We start from the raw sequence: 16,408 nt of genomic DNA on the forward strand, positions 1-16,408 counted from the left end.
TTTGTGTGTGTGTTTTTTCTCTTTAAATATTGCATTGTTTTATTTATGATAAGCAGAATCCAATTGTCTGTGGGCAAGGCTAACTTGTATCTCTGTTTATCAATGTCATAAACGTACATATTTGTTCACATATATATCCATGCATAAATAGTATTTAGAGTTATAAATATCAAATAAGTATAAAAATCTATATTCAGACATTAAGAGGGACTACTTCCATGTGCAGATCCTTATATTTGTTCCAAATAGTAGCTTCTTCTTTTCCCCCTATTTGTGGAATATGCCTGCTGGTCTTGGATCTCTTGTGTCTGCTGTGCATTGGAGTGGATAATCCAGGAAGCAGAAAGAACACTCTCTGTGCTGGTGTAGAGCTGGCCAACTAGAGTTAAATGACATAATCTTGGAATGAATTGAAGTCAACAATGATCTTACAGTTCCCCTTTCTGTCACAGAGCAGTTAATTTCACATTTCGCTAAAATCTGTGTCAAGTTGCTGCATTTGCCAGTCCAAATTCTGTAGAGATTTTGTGTTGAACATATTTATCTCATTCTGATTTTATGTTTGTTCTTGAATACCATCTTCTGCATAGCTGTTACTGCAGTTAGAGCATTAAGAGAGTGAACCCTCATTTTATATTCTTTAAAGAATATTGAAGTACGTATACAAATTTTTGAGGTTTATTTAGATGCATTATGGCAAGTAGTTCTATTTCTAAAACTTTAGGTTCACTTAATTCTGATCAGTTTTAGAGAGAAGGAGTTTCAAATTAGAAATCAGAAGCAAGCAACTATAAACCAGAGACACACTACGGGGGAGGGGAGAAGGGAATAGCATCAAAACAAGGGGCGGTGGGAATTGTATGGGGACTATAACCAAGATAAAAATGCATACATTGTGCAAAAATGAAAAATGATGTAAAAAATACATAAAATTTAAAAAATGAAAAAAAGAAAGAATCAGAAGTTCTAGATCCCATGCTAAATTCTCCTGGAAATTGGCAAGGAATTGAGTAAGGATATTAAGGATATTATTGAACAAGGAAAATTATGCCTGTGCCTGCCCCAACTAGCTAATAGGATTTTGTGAAAATTCAATTTTTTTTTAAAAGCACTCTGAAATGTAAAGAGCTAGTTCAATCTAACATATTATTATAACTTAATTTATTCCTGAAAAAAGTATTGATTTTTGCCAGTGCACACATTTTATTTTACTTCTGTCAGTCTTAACTGATGTATGAGTATATTTAAGAACTAGAAACCTACTTTATAAATAGTTTTAAAATATCAGAGGCCTTGTCATGCATCTGTGACATGACTTATAGTAAACTGATTTAGAACTAAAAAATATAATTGATATGCTTTTCTTTCAATCATTGTGGTCCCACATGGGTAGAAAACCTAAGACTCCTAGTTAGAATCATTTTCTCCATGGATGATGAGATCATTACAGAATGCCAATTTTAAAGAAGAAATTTGTCAAAATCCAATCCTTCCTTTTGTGTCTGTAAACAATACCAAATAATGCAATGAGAATGGGTGAAAAGCCTGATTCTTTCCCTTTATTAGACATGACTCTTTTTTTTAAAAGATTTATTTATTTATTTGCTTGTTTATTTATTTATTTATTTATTTATTTATACAAGAACCGGGGTACAGGCCAGATGCGTGGGAGGGTGAGAGGATTCACCAGAACCAGAGTGGGGAACAGAACAGGCAGACTGACTGAAATATACTGCTGAGGGGAGCAGCAGGCCTACAGGAGAGGTCTGCTGTGCCAAGTGGGACCCTCGCTGGCTGGCCGGGATCGAACCGGCTCTGCAGAGGCTGTGGACAGCTGCACAGCACTGTGCTTAACCACCTGCGCCACCAGGGGAGGCCCCATGACTCTTTTCTTCAATACAATCATACTCCTGCCCAGAAAATCACCCATGGTGAGACCCCTTTACGTCAGGGTGCTCTCAAAGGAGCATTTCCCTCAGAACATACATGGATGTGTCTTTTTTTGTCTGTTCATGGCAACCACCAGAAACCATTAATGGGGAACATTTTATCTGGAAAATAGTTGTAGACTCAAGATACCCCACATTTTCTCTGTTTTACCTCAATAGATTTATTTAGACTTCCCACTGAACTGAGATTTTAAATGAGATTAAAATGATAGAAGTACTTGGTTCTTTACAGGACTACTATGAGTTAAATCAGCGGAATATTATCCAAAAATAATACCCATCATCTGATGTGCGCATGAGGTAAGAAAGCCACACAAGTGTCAGGAGCAGAAGGAGATCAGGGCTTACAGTTTTTAATTTATTGTTCTCTTTAATTCATTTAGTCATCAAGTAAGCCTCTACTGGATTGTCCTGTCATATAGAATAGAAATTAGATATATTTAGGGAAAACATAGTGGGAGAAAGTTTAATTGGGGCCCTTCCTTTTTAAAATGGTAGAGCAGCAGAACTAAAGAATTTGAAATGGCTGATTGGTTCTTCAGAGAGCACATGTTAGTCTTGGAGAAAGGGTTCAAGCATGAGAGGTGTTTCTCATGAGGCAAAGGAGAACAATCAGAGTTGAACAGGTTGTTGAAGGCTCAAGCTAAGCTAACATGTAATTACTTTCCTGGTTCCTGACTTGGGGTTCAACTCTGTTTGAGTTAGGATACAAACTGGAAATATGTGCAAAATGAGGTAAATTTTGGGACATGTCAGAAGGTTTGAAATGGCAAGGTTGTTTTGTTTTGTTTTGTCCTAAATATTGGCAGAATATTCATGTTTGATCTCTTCTGAAAGACTTTTGGAAGATTTCCATCTGTGTAAACAGCATGCCCATGAATCAAGGACCCTTGTGCTTACACACACACACACACACACACACACACACACACTCACACGGTAGCAGTGATACTGGAAATAGGACACCACCATCACCACCACTTCCACTATCACATACTGAGTTTTCCAAAATCACTGACAGATTTCTTTGGACTGATCTCTGTTCGAATTCAGTATGATTGGGCTAGAAAGAAAGTACATGAGGCTGTGCTTTGCCAGCCTGGGGAATCCCTACAAAGCAGCTGTATAGTCCCACTTGTTATTGATGATCACGTACCCGGAACAGTCAAAAGTCAGTTAATAACATGTCACAGGGATACTGCTCTCCACTGGGTTATATTCATGTCTGCAGAAATAGCAATGTCATTTCATCCTCAATTGGCCAGACCATAATCTCTGTCTGTGAGACTGAAATGACCAGCCTGTACCCTCTGTCACAGCAGAACTGGAGAAAGAGAAATGAAAATATGCTGCTAATGACTTTGTGTATGTGCTTCTTCCTTGTCCCTGTTGTTCCCCAACAACATCAACATAGCTTTAGCCCGACGTGCCATTTAGACCGCAGTCTTGGATTCATCTGTGATAAATGCCCTGTCGGGTACACAGGACCACGCTGTGAGAGGTAAGCACGTACTACACTGTCTTTCAAAATGATTTCTGTCTTGGGAGTTATGAAACCACAGGCATTATTATCCTTCCCACTACCCCAGAAAAGCTGCCACACTTGTGAGGTGAAATAGTCTCTCACCACATTTGTCAAACAAATGCATTATATTTTTATAGTTTATTTATTCTCTAGAAATTGCTCTATAAATCTGCATTCACTCAGAGAATATTTGATTAATGTTTTAATCTTAAAGGTTAAGCATTAACCTACAATCTTTCTAGAAAGTATTGCTCAAGTGGAAAGTCATGTGCTTTAAGATTTATCTTACTGTCTACCTTGGCACCATTTATTTTTCATAATTAGCTTTCTATCCTTAAAATGTGGTTTAAATGTATAGTTCATAGTTCAGTGAGTGGTCCATAATTTATCTTAAATATATTTGAATATAGAAACAAAATGTAATTTATTTTTATATACTCTTCTAATAACTCCTAAGTCAGTGTTTTAATTCCACTTGATCTTACTAGGTTGCTTTGTAGTGGAACTCTACATATTATTTTTTGTAATGTGTGTTGTTTTTTTTCCTCCTGAAATCTTTTTGATGAAAAAAGTGTTTTCTGTATTTCAATCTCAGTATAAAAGGTACAAACTACCCTTGATATCATTGACAAAAATAGTAACATCTCTCTGGTTTTAGTACTGAAAATAGTCCCTTTTTCTGCCATCATGGTTGTGGGAGGGAAAAAGAGGCAGAGGAAATGACCTGCTTTTACCCATCATTACCAGAGCTGACCTCACAGGGTCTATTTCTGCCTATCTTTTCCTGGCCTCTTGGCAACCCTAACCCCTGTTTCAATCAGGGTGCATGAAGTTAATGAAGCAGCAGCCAATCACCATCACCCAGAGAGAATTTAGCTAGCAGCTAGCAGTGTGGGGACAAAGTGCCAGTGTCAGTTCTTAATAGCAACAAGTACTATGTGTGAGTATGACAGCATCTGCAAATTAGTCATGGAACAGCAGAACTGAAATCAGGAGCTTTGTTTGCAATCAATAAACTGGAGGTCTTTAATTATGTTAAAAAAGGAGGGGGGGTGGGCATGTGTATATTGGTTACTCTCATAGGAGTGCATATCATTGCCGGGACAGATTTACATCAAATGCCTAACCTCTGGCTCACTACAGGCAACCTTTCTTTCAGCAACTGAAAAATGACAGTTCTGTCATACAAGGCCCTTAAATCTACTTATCTAGGTGAGCATAGTCTCTGATGTATTTATATTGCTTAGCTTCATGCTTTCTGTTCTCTATGTATGTTTGGCAGTAGCTTCTCATCCATCTACAATTTAAAATCGTAACAAACATCTTATTAGCAACTACCATGTCTAGGTACAAGGCTCGATATAGGCTATGAACAGATGCATTATATTCATCCTTGCCAGAAAGTAGCTCACATTTTTAATGTGAGTGATGGTTGGTTGGATATATTCTGGAGAGTATTCTAAGTAACAAAATCCACCATAAATAGAAATATCTGACAAAAACGATTATTTCCTGTCTAAAATCTCTATTAATCTGATTAAAAGACTGATGGAAATGTGCATATGCAGTTTAGCAAATGGTATATCTTATTTCCAATTCTAGTTTCGGAGTCAAAAATCATCTTAAACTATTATTATATAGAAGGTGGGCTAGTATATTCTTCTAGTCATAATTTGCTAAGAATATTTAGGGTTTACCATTTCTCTGTATATATGAGTCAAAAAGTCCATTAGGTGGATCCGAAATATTAGGAGAAACCTTTCTTTTGAAATGTACAGATTGAAGAGGAAGGAAGAGAGAACAAGGGTCAGGATAAGCAGATCCTGATTGCATTGAAATTACCGTAATCAGTGCTATTCTGAGATTGGCATAATCAGTTTATGCTCATCTTCTATATAAAATAAGTATGAGAAGGGCCTCCCCGGTGGCGCAGCGGTTGAGCGCTGGGTTGCGAAGCTGCCCGCAGCCTCTGCAGTGCCGGTTCAATCCCCGGCTGCTCCCCAGCCACCGGCGAGGGTCCCACATGGCGCGCAGACCTCTCCTGCCACCCACTGCTCCCCTCAGCAGTGTACTTCAGTCCTTCTGCCTGCTCTGCTCCCCGCTCTGGCTCTGGTGAATTCTCTCACCCTCCCGCGCTTCTGACTGTACCCAGTGCTTGTATATATAAATAAATAGACGAATAAATAAATAAATCTTAAAAAAAAAAAAGATTAAAAAAAAAAAGATTAAAATAAGTATGAGAAAACTAAAGCAGAGTTTTCCAAACTGTAACTGCTCCTGGGATAAAGAGTTCTATGCTTGCATAAGTTTGAGAAGATGTATTAGCATGTTGAAAGTTCTGACATGTCCTGGAGTGAAGAACTCTATTCAGTTTTTTCATTTATCATTTTCTAATCTCATCTGACCATAAATCCCTACCTGTTATTATATAAAAAGAATGTATCTCAGACTGCCACCCAGGTAGACAAGAATTTCTCACATTATATCCAGTCACAATTTAATTTCTATTTTGTAAGCAAATTCTCAATATATAGGAACTTTGAGGACTTGGAAATATCTGTTATGATTTCAAAATAAAATGTCTTTCCCTTTGTCATCACTTCCCAGGTTTGAATCAAAATTCTAACAGGCTCACTTAGTCCTATGGTGCTTCGATGCTTGATCGTGTGTGTGTGTGTGTGTGTGTGTGTGTGTGTGTGTGTGTGTTAGGACAAGAGGTCTGTGATAGGACTACTCAGACCTGAATAATTCACTCACATCTGTTTGGTAACCTCTTCTATTCCCCCATCTTCTGATTTTCCTTCCTTCATGTCTATTAACTCTCCCTTCACACCACTGGGGAGCACGGGACATCCACTGCTTTTATTCCATACTGGACACCCAGTGCCTCTACCCTCAGCACTTCTCTTCCATCTGACTTTCCAGCTCTATCCATTTTGTGTTTGGGAATGAATTGTAGGAAGAGGTTACTGTGAAAGCCCAAAATCCAGAAGATCCCCAAGTTTCTGTTTTCTTCTTTGTCCGATTCCTCCATTCAGTCATGTAGCACAAGATGACCTTCCTGTTTAGATGGAGGAAACACAGGAAAATTGAAACATGAGGATAACAAAACAATATATAACAAAATATTGATTGCTATTCTGTCACATGTAGAAAACAAGTTTAAGTTTGGGAAATTCTTGAGGATGAAGTACCCATATTTTGAGATATTACTACTTTGTTCTGACTGGGGGAAGTTTCAAGCAATAGAAAAAGAAGAAAGTGAGGGAGTATGGGAATGAAGTATTCATCAAGGCACTTTACTAAGATTCTAGGCTTTAAGTATGAGGTCAATATGGAATAGAAAATAGAAAAACAAGAAGACAGTATCTTAAATGACAAAAAGGGGTGTGTGTTGGACCATCAAAACATGGAGGGGGAAGGTGAACTAAATGCTAATGACATCTGCTTTCCTGGACACTAAATTACCTTTACAAGTTTGTAGCCTCAGCCACATATTCCACATCATGGAGAAAGACATTTAAAAATCTATGGCAAGTTCAGCCTGTGGGTCTCACAGAATCATGTAAAATTTAATAGGATATATGCATCCATCAAATCATGCCCCTCATACCCATGGCCAAATTTTAACAACTGCTCTCTAAATAAGGAGAAAGAGGTGAAAATCAAGGCTAATTTCACAGTTACCACAGAATGCAGAAGATATTTGAACATTTATTTATAATTTTATTCACATGATTTATATTCAATGTCAATTCTTTTTAAATTTTATTTTCAAAATTCCATTTGGATATTCTTTGCTTCAGAGATGTCTGACTTTGAATCTGATCACTATGCTAGTGAGGTTTTTTATCCAAGTCTGGGTCTCCTTGAGTCCTGATAAAGAGTATCGGCTATAGAACAGAGAGATGACAATTGTGCCTACTTGGAAATACCATTAGCCAAGCTGTGACTCTAAGAGAGGGTTTAAAGAGCCACCTACCTGTGGTTGTACAGTTTGTAGCCTACATAAAGATACTCAGCAAAGGGGTAGATTGAGATTAAATTCACTGTACACTCTTCTTGCCAGCACACCTACTGTGTTGTGTAGGCTTGTCCTGCTCTGCCCACCATCTCTCCATTTTTCTACATATGTCTAGAGAGAATCTTTGCAAAAAATCACTATATGATTAAATAAGCCATCTCAGTCTGTGTCAAATGGAAGTTAGAAGAATACAGCACTATTGCATAGTGCATGTATCACTTTATAGTGCATGTGCCTCCTCTGTGTCTTTGCCAGTGTTGCACCTTCTGCTTGGAAGACCAATCAATCCCATCCTTGATTAATCCTATTCTGAGATGGTTGCCCTTTGTGTCTGTGTCAAATGGAAATTAGAAGAATACAGCACTATTGCATAGCGCATGTATCACTTTATAGTGCATGTGCCTCCTCTGTGTCTTTGCCAGTGTTGCACCTTCTGCTTGGAAGACCAATCAATCCCATCCTTGATTAATCCTATTCTGAGATGGTTGCCCTTTTCTGTATTCCACAACAGCATTAACATAGCTCTAGTAGTTCACTGACACATTTTAAAATGTTTTTTTCTTTTCCCTGGACTGTAATATGAAGACTGTGACTTCATTTATATCATGTAAAAGTATTCAGACACGTTTGTCTGAGGGAAGAAGAAAAGGGAAAAAATAGAATTAAGCATTGCTTTCAGTTTATAAATAATGGGAATACATAGCCATAGATTTTGGCCAAAAGTTGCTAAAAATGATGACACACAATGAGGTAAAATTCTCACCAATGTTGCTTTCTTCATCCATTGCTGTTTCTTTCCACTTCTGCTCCTCCCTCCCTCCTTCCCCCAACCTCTTTCATTGCAAAGTCATCAATAGCTGTAGCCGTGACACATGGCTGTGTGCTATCTGGAATCTCACTGACATTTAAAGGGTCTCTCTGAATTGTTGGACTTAGATTTGAAAAAATATTAACAAATGTGGGAAAGAACAGTGACTTCATTATGTCAAAATGTTCATCTCTAGGGTCTGTTAAAAAATTTTGACTTGCATGTGAAAATAAAAAGACTTGAAATTTCAAATTACAATTAATTTTAGAAGAGAGAAAATTTGAGAAACTGGAGAGGTCTGAAGGACTGTGATTTATACTGATTTTAATTAGATAAATCTAACTTTATAAACACTATTTTTATTAATAAAAATGATGAGATTGGCAGTTTTGTATTCCATGACCCTGTGACTATGCTCTAATTTCTCTAGAAACTTTTGTGTAAGTCCCTAAGAATACTACTCTCTGTAGAGAAACACACATACACACCACATACATATATTTACCAAGAATAAAATTTGAATACACACTTTAAATAAAGCAACAAATGAATGATCTATTATATATGTATATATAATGACCTATTATATATATATATGTATAGCCAATGAGTTTTTCCTCACACTTCCCTCAACAAAAAAGAGATGCTTTGCAGTTATTCTTTTTATTTACAGTTTTTTTCATGGACTGAAGTTTATTTTTTTAATTATGAGAGAATGTTGGACTCATTATGTGGTATCTATGTGAAGAAAAATTTCCAGTTCTCATTATATAATGCCATCTCTCTTGACAACAGCAAGTCATTTTGAGGAAAGTGAGCTAAAATAATGGGGGTTTTGTTGGCTGTGATAATGATCATTGTATTTTATTTTAGTGGTGCAGTCACTCCTAATGGTAAACAAAATGAGATGTGAATGTTTGTGGATGTGATCATAAGCTCTGACTGCCAAATAAGGAGGAAAATCAGGTTAAAATTTAAAAATTTCTCATTATCTTTATTGAATACCACTCCTGAAGGAATGGTGATGAATTTTATGCACTGCAAGGTTGGTTTTTATTTCATAAAAGGGAATTAATAATTATATTTATGGCAACAATATTCTTCTAATCAATATCTATATAATTTCTTTCAAAATTTAAAAATATTTGTGGCTATAATTAAAACTAATAACCTCAACTTAAAATACATGACAAAAGGTTAATGCTACAAGATTAATGTGGCATCTAGAAATCTAGGAAGCTTAAAATAATCAGTGTGTCTTACCAAATATATGATGTTGCTCCATAATCATGATGTTATTAAAATATCATCATATGATGGATTTAAGCCATTTCTATTTCATCTGGTAGAAAGCATTTCTCTATACAATGACTGACATATCTGTGACGAGATGAACTTAATAGCAATGCAGTATGGAAATTTTCTTCTCCCACATTGTTTTTATTCCCTTTGGATTTTGAACCATGTTGTGAAAGATATTTTATTTTACTGAGATGGCACAAATAATAGAGTTAACTGGACCACAAGACTTCAGATGCCCTATTTTGTTTCTCCTTTGGCCAGTGTAGCTTCATGTATAGCGTGAGAGAAAATGTACCTGAAATAAATAAGATGGAAATCCATGCTGTCCATCAAGGTGTATCTGTGTATCTATAACATTGTAGTATTTTAAAATGTAAAAATTGGATACAGAAAAAATTGATACTGTAATTTTTTATTTTTTTTCAAAGATTTATTTATGCATACAAGAACTGGGGTACAGGCCAGAGGTGCGGGGGGGTAAGAGGAATCACCAGAGACAGAACGGGGAACAGAACAGGCATATTGAAATACACTGCTGAGGGGAGCAAGAGCCGAGTCAGGAGAGGTCTGCTGCACCATGTGAGTTAGCTCCCTGGCTCTGGGGATCGGACTAATGCTGCAGTGGCTGTGGATAGCTTCATAGGTTGCGTCTTAACCCTTTGCACCACCAGGAAGGCCCTGATAATAAAAATTTTTAAATCTTCTCTGTTAGTCTTTATGAATAAACAACTTTTCATTTTTCACTGATATGTAAAATGGCATTCAGATATCATAAGGAAGACCCTGCAGCTGGCTGTATAATATGTGGGCAGTTAAGCCTCATCCTGTGGCATGTTGCCATAGTATAAAAACTTGCTTGCTTCTCAGCAAAGATTCTTGAATGGAAATATGCCTCTGTATGGACATACAAATGCAAACAAAACCCATTATGAATGCAGAGGTACCCACAGCTCTCAATCAAATAATGAGAATCTTTTGACTCACTATTTTCAATTTAATAAATTCTGAACACTCGCTGCTGAATTTCCTTGTGAGCCTGTTTCCCCATAACAAGCTTATGCTGCAACAACAACATAAAAATGTGAACCTTACGTATTTGTACAGTAAACAACCAATTGGAGTAGATACATGTGATGTCTTGTACTACAAAGGCTTTCTACATGGACCTGGATTCCTCGCCAGTGCCAGCAGTGTATTTCTTATTATGCTTTGGTCTCATCTTCAGTGCCATGACAAGTTTTGTGGGTTTTTTTTTTTTTTCTGGCTGAAATCTAATTACTGGTCGGGCTGGCAGGATTTCATCTTGTATCTACACTGCTGTTGTAGAAAAAACATTTTTTAATCACCTTGCATTTGAGAAAAGAAACACTTAAAAGGACAGCTTATCATCCATGGAATGGGGTGGTTTGAAAAATAAATAAACATTGCCCCCAAAGGTTTTTATGAGTTCCTACCAAGTACTCACTGATGCATTTTGTGCTTTAGGTGTGCAGAAGGCTATTTTGGACAACCTTCTGTACCTGGAGGATCATGTCAGCCGTGCCAATGCAATGACAACCTTGACTTCTCCATCCCTGGCAGCTGTGACAGCTTGTCTGGCTCCTGTCTGATATGTAAGCCAGGTACAACAGGCCAGTACTGTGAGCTCTGTGCTGATGGATATTTTGGAGACGCAGTTGATGCAAAGAACTGTCAGCGTAAGTCCTGAACTATTGATGCCCCTGACAAAACTGATGCATTACACCTCAAAGTAGCTGATGAGTCCCTGAGTGGGGATAGGAGAGTAGGAAATTAAATGCAATACATATATGATAGATGCACAGCATATACACAGAGTGTGAACATTCTAAAATATTTCTTTGAACTGAGAGTAAATCCTGGGAAATTGATGCATTGTTGAGGTGTCCTTGTTTTTAAATGATACACATATTTCTGCTTAGGTGTGGAAGATTTTATAATAAACTTAATATATAAGAGTAAAGGAGAATTTGAGAATTAAGAAGGTCCTATTTATCCTTTATTATTTTTCTCTAGTCCAATCATTTGTGTGAAATAAATTTATCTGTCCTTATTATTTCATTTGTATGTGTTAGCTGATGGTATTCTGCTGTGCTTTGATATGTGAACTTTTACATTCTTGCCTTTCATAATAAGTGTAAAATTCTGCCAATATTTTTGCAGACTGGCATTTGTGATTATTGAGTAATTTGTCTTTACCTTAGGACTGTACAGAATACTATTTCTATGTTTTCCTTCCACAAAGTTAAGTGTTGTAATGTTTCATCCATACTAGTACATTCCTCGTCCTTAACTGTATTATTCAATGCTGCATAGAATTAATAAATGTTTTGTGTTAGTCATGATATAATATGCAAGGGAGATCTTATTGTGGAGAATCAAGTGGAATGTAAACTCCTGTTAGCATTCAAGTGCTTCCTGCTGCCATTGCCAGCTTCATCTGCTGCCAAAAACTTTAGGCAAAGCAGAGCAGGTTATGATACCAAACCAAGAGTTCACTTCTGCCAACTTCATTATGTAAAAAGAGATTCTCCAATGACTTAGATGGGTCTCAGTACCTGCAAAACTATAAGAACCACTGGAAATGTAGCTCTGTAAACACCACGACCTGGTGGGGCACCCTATTTCAATAAGAAATTGGTCTTTTTCCTTATAAGTTTGGAAGAGGAGCAGTATACATTTGTTATTTCCCCTTTTTTCTTTTAAAATATAATTCATTTGCCAATAATTTATATAACTGTATAATTTAAGGAGTATAACTTCATAGTCCTATGTGCACCTGATTTGCTCACCTTCCACCAAAGCTCCAGTGCTAATATCTATCACATTCCCTAGCCTGTCCTGTAATCACTTATTTCTTTTCTTTTTGATAATAGCTATTCTAACAGGTATGAAGTATTCTTGTTGTGATTTTGATTTTCATTTCCATGATGATAAGTAATGCTAAGCACCTTTTCCTGTGCCTGTTGGCCATCTGTGTCTTCTTTGGAAAATGTCTCTATTCAAATCTGCCAATTTTTAATTGGATAGTTTTTTTGCTATTGAATTGTATGGGTTCTGTATATATTTTGAATACATATATACATGATATATACATACATTTATTATATGATAGTTTACATACATGATGCATACTTACATTCTACACTCAGTAGAATGCATTTTCCTTTTGTAACATTTTCCTTGGCTGGACAGAATCTTAATGGGTTGACGAGTCCCACTTGTTTTTCCTTTTGTTGCCTTTGCTTTTGCTTTTATTGTCAGATCTCTCTTCTCTTTGCAGCCTGTCGCTGTAATGTCAATGGCTCCTTTTCTGAGGTTTGCCACACTAAGACAGGACAGTGTGAATGCAAACCCAATGTGCAAGGGTGGCGGTGTGATGAATGTAAGGTAAGGAGGAGTTGCTGATCATTGAATTGCTTTCCCTTGAAAATGTTCATTATCTGGCAGTGACATATACCTTAGTGTATTGAAAGACAGGTACAGGATTACCTAATTCCCTATGTAAAATTATGTTATCAGTGAAATGATTTCCCAAGTAGAACAAAATTTCCTGTATAGTAGCATTTAAGCTTCAGTTCATCTTTCCTTGGCAATGAATTTTTATAATACTATCATTCAGATATTTCTGAAACAAATAACATACACATTTAATCTCTGTCTGTAGAGAATAAAATACTCTTTCTTTTCTCTTTAAGTTTTTGGCAAAATAAAATGTCAGACCTTTTGTTTTTAGCAAATTCTTTGTTATAAGTCCATTATTCAAAAGTTAAATGAGCACACTATTTGACAAATATTTTCAGTAGAAAATCTAATCAAGGTAATTTTTAGATACATCATTTTTGCTAAAATAAGACATTAATAAAACTGGGTTGCTCTCTTTCCTTGAGCATATTGTCCCACCTTTGGGGTGATGCGCACACTGAGATTTCCCCATGAGAGTGGATAGATTCATACTACCTTTTTTTTGTTGTTGTTATTTTGTACTCAGTGATGAAGACACTAAAGAAGCAGCTAACATTTCTCAGGTGACCAACTGGCTTTTCTGCAGGAAGTGTAAAGATTATCATGTTTCTATCTCTTAAATAATATCATATGCTCTTTTTTTTGTGTTTGCTTTATTTTTTCTGTTGGCTTTTAAAGGTCAATATGTGGTGGGACCCAGAGAGACGTTTCTGTGTGTCATGTGACTGCCATCCCGTTGGCTCACTGTCACCACAGTGTGACTCTACAGGAAGATGTATCTGTGAATCAGGCTTCATAGGGAAACAGTGCAACCTCGGCAGGCAGGTGCACCGCCAGGAGGAGCTGCCTTGGAAAGCACAACGGGTGCTGGGGTCTCCCCAGAGGTGGAGTTTCAGAAGCTCCAGTGGGTGCCCTCGGGGAGCCTATCGGCCTGCAGCTCCGGTAACCTCAGAGGCGCTGCATGGCTCGTGCCTCAGCATGTTGTGTTCTGTGTGAAGCAGCTGATCTTCCTGGGTGGCTTTTTACCAAATAACGACTGCTAATTGTGCAAATTGCAACTGCCAAAATTAGACAATTCTTGATTAAAGCCTTGCCTTTTAAAAACAGCTATCCATATGCTTTAAAAAGTATATTCAAGTTCATAGATTCATTGAATTTTCAAACAGCCATGCTTAGGTAGAAAACAAAGTTTATTTATAGGAAGCTATGATCTTCAAAGTGGAAGGAAACTTGGACATCATTTGGAGCAAACTCACTTTTTCAAATGAACAAATGAATGTAAAACAAAGAAAACAATTTACCCATGAAAATGCCATCCACTGATCTGACATTTATTTGGCTGATATTTCATATCACAATTAATGGTTTCATTACATGTCTGTATCATAAGTTTGATCAAATGCACAAGAAACATTTTCTCTCACCATACAAACTAAGGAAACATTTTCTACAGCATAAACTTAGTCCTTCTTTTCACAAGGCAAAAAAAAAAAAAATGCTAGGAGGATGAAAGTTGGTAAAGGAGGAAGAAAGAATAATTTGAAGACCACATTGCAAAGTAACAGGAGACAAGATTTGCTAGTCTAGAATCAGAGTCTTGGGAGAATTAAGGGCAGGGATAAATGTATTTTTGGGCATTTGGGTTGTTTCCAAAGCTTAGCTATTATAAATAGTGCTGCTATAAACATAGGGGTGCAGATGCTCTTTGGAATTGATGTTTCTGTGTCCTTTGGGCAAACAGGTCAAATCCCAGCTTCACTGCTTCCTAGCTGTAAAAGAGTTCCTTACATCTTTCTGTAATTCTTCATCTGTAGTGGGACCAACTTCATAAGATTTGTATTTGCTTGGCCGCCAGTAAACAAATGCTGAGAAATTTACTGAGGGAAGTGCTTATGAAGGATGAAGGAAGAATATAGTATGAAGGTGTCTTCTACTGCAATGTAGGGTGAAAGGACAGAAGGAAGGAAAGGTTGGGTAAAAGAGTCTCATTCTGCCAAAATCCAAGACTCATGGCCAGGCCTTTGGGTAGTGCCCACGCAAAATTTGCCCATTTGAATAATCTTCCATTGGACAGAGAGGTTATAGTGGCTTAATATAACCAGTCACTGAGTGGAAGAAGCATGACCTGGTGTGAGTTTTCCAGTATCCACTGCAAAAGCATGGAAGCTAGTGGTTGCTCCACCTGCAGGTATCTCTCACAGGGATTCCTGTGCAAGCACCCCCATATCTGTTTCCAAGTTGTCATGAGAATAATGCATAATACATGAATCTGGAGAATTCTTAGTAAATGTTAGGTATTGTTCCTATCTTCTTTACTATTGTTATTAAATAATGTCTTCAACTCGATTTTTTTCCCAAAAACAAATGTTTTAAATTGTTTTAAAATCCCTTTTAAGTTAAAAAAAGGGGGGGGGGCACAAATGATTAAAATGCCTCCAAATATAAATTTAGCAGAAAGTCAACCCTGATTCAGGGCCATTCCCTATATACTCATAGTGTATAGTGTTTTGCCTGAGGCCATTTTCCTTCTTCAGCATTATGTATGAGTTAAGAGCACAGAAACTTATGCCACACTAGCTGATTTGTAATTCTGATTCCTGCCTGGATGATGACCTTTGACAAATACTTGACCTTTTGTTTTTTAGTTTCACTACTATGGAAAAAGGGGTGATAATAACTATCTCCCAGGACTGTCTTGAGTATTAAATGAATACATATTTGTAAAGGATTTTAGAACACAACACTGCTTGGCTAATAATATTACCACAAGTGAAAATACTTTACAGTAGCTCACCACATTCCCCACTGAGACAATTTAGGCACTCTTTCCCATATTTGTTTTACCATATTAATTTTAATTATGGACTAGGAATGCTTGCACCTTAAATTTGTTACTTCAGGGGCTTTCTATGCCTTCTGAAATAAATTTTGAACATCAAATATTTTAAAATTTTATTACTGAGATTGGGTAGTATTTTTTTTTTTGTATAACAGCTTTTATTTTTTTTTTTTAAGATTTTTTTTTAATTAATAAATTTTATTTTTATATTCCCCATACAATTGCAATCCCCCCAAACTACACTAAATATGAAAGATATGGTAGAGACATTTCTTCTTTATATAATCAACTTGGAACTTTTTGATAATAACTGAACTAAAAGTTCATTTAATATTTTTGACTTATCCATTAAAGTCTATGTGATATATATATATATATACACATACACATATATATCATATATATGCTAAGTGAAGAAAAATTAGAAAATAAATATGAATACAAAGTACTCTTTACAGTTCAGACTTCTAAGACAGGA

At 36.6% G+C, this 16,408-nt stretch overlaps 1 protein-coding gene across 1 annotated transcript in view; it reads left to right on the top strand.

The window, feature by feature from the left end:
- The window catches only part of LAMA2 (laminin subunit alpha 2), a 536,992-nt gene that overhangs the window by 342,843 nt on the left and 177,741 nt on the right, over positions 1–16,408 (top strand). The window contains exons 18-20 of the mRNA XM_054697817.1: positions 3,364–3,450; positions 11,094–11,305; positions 12,910–13,016. Coding sequence (XP_054553792.1) covers positions 3,364–3,450; positions 11,094–11,305; positions 12,910–13,016 — 406 coding nt within the window. The remainder of the gene's footprint in view (positions 1–3,363; positions 3,451–11,093; positions 11,306–12,909; positions 13,017–16,408) is intronic.

This window comes from Talpa occidentalis, unplaced genomic scaffold (assembly GCF_014898055.3).
Source record: "Talpa occidentalis isolate TD23 unplaced genomic scaffold, MPIMG_talOcc4v2.1 talOcc4.2, whole genome shotgun sequence".
NCBI lineage: Eukaryota > Metazoa > Chordata > Mammalia > Eulipotyphla > Talpidae > Talpa > Talpa occidentalis.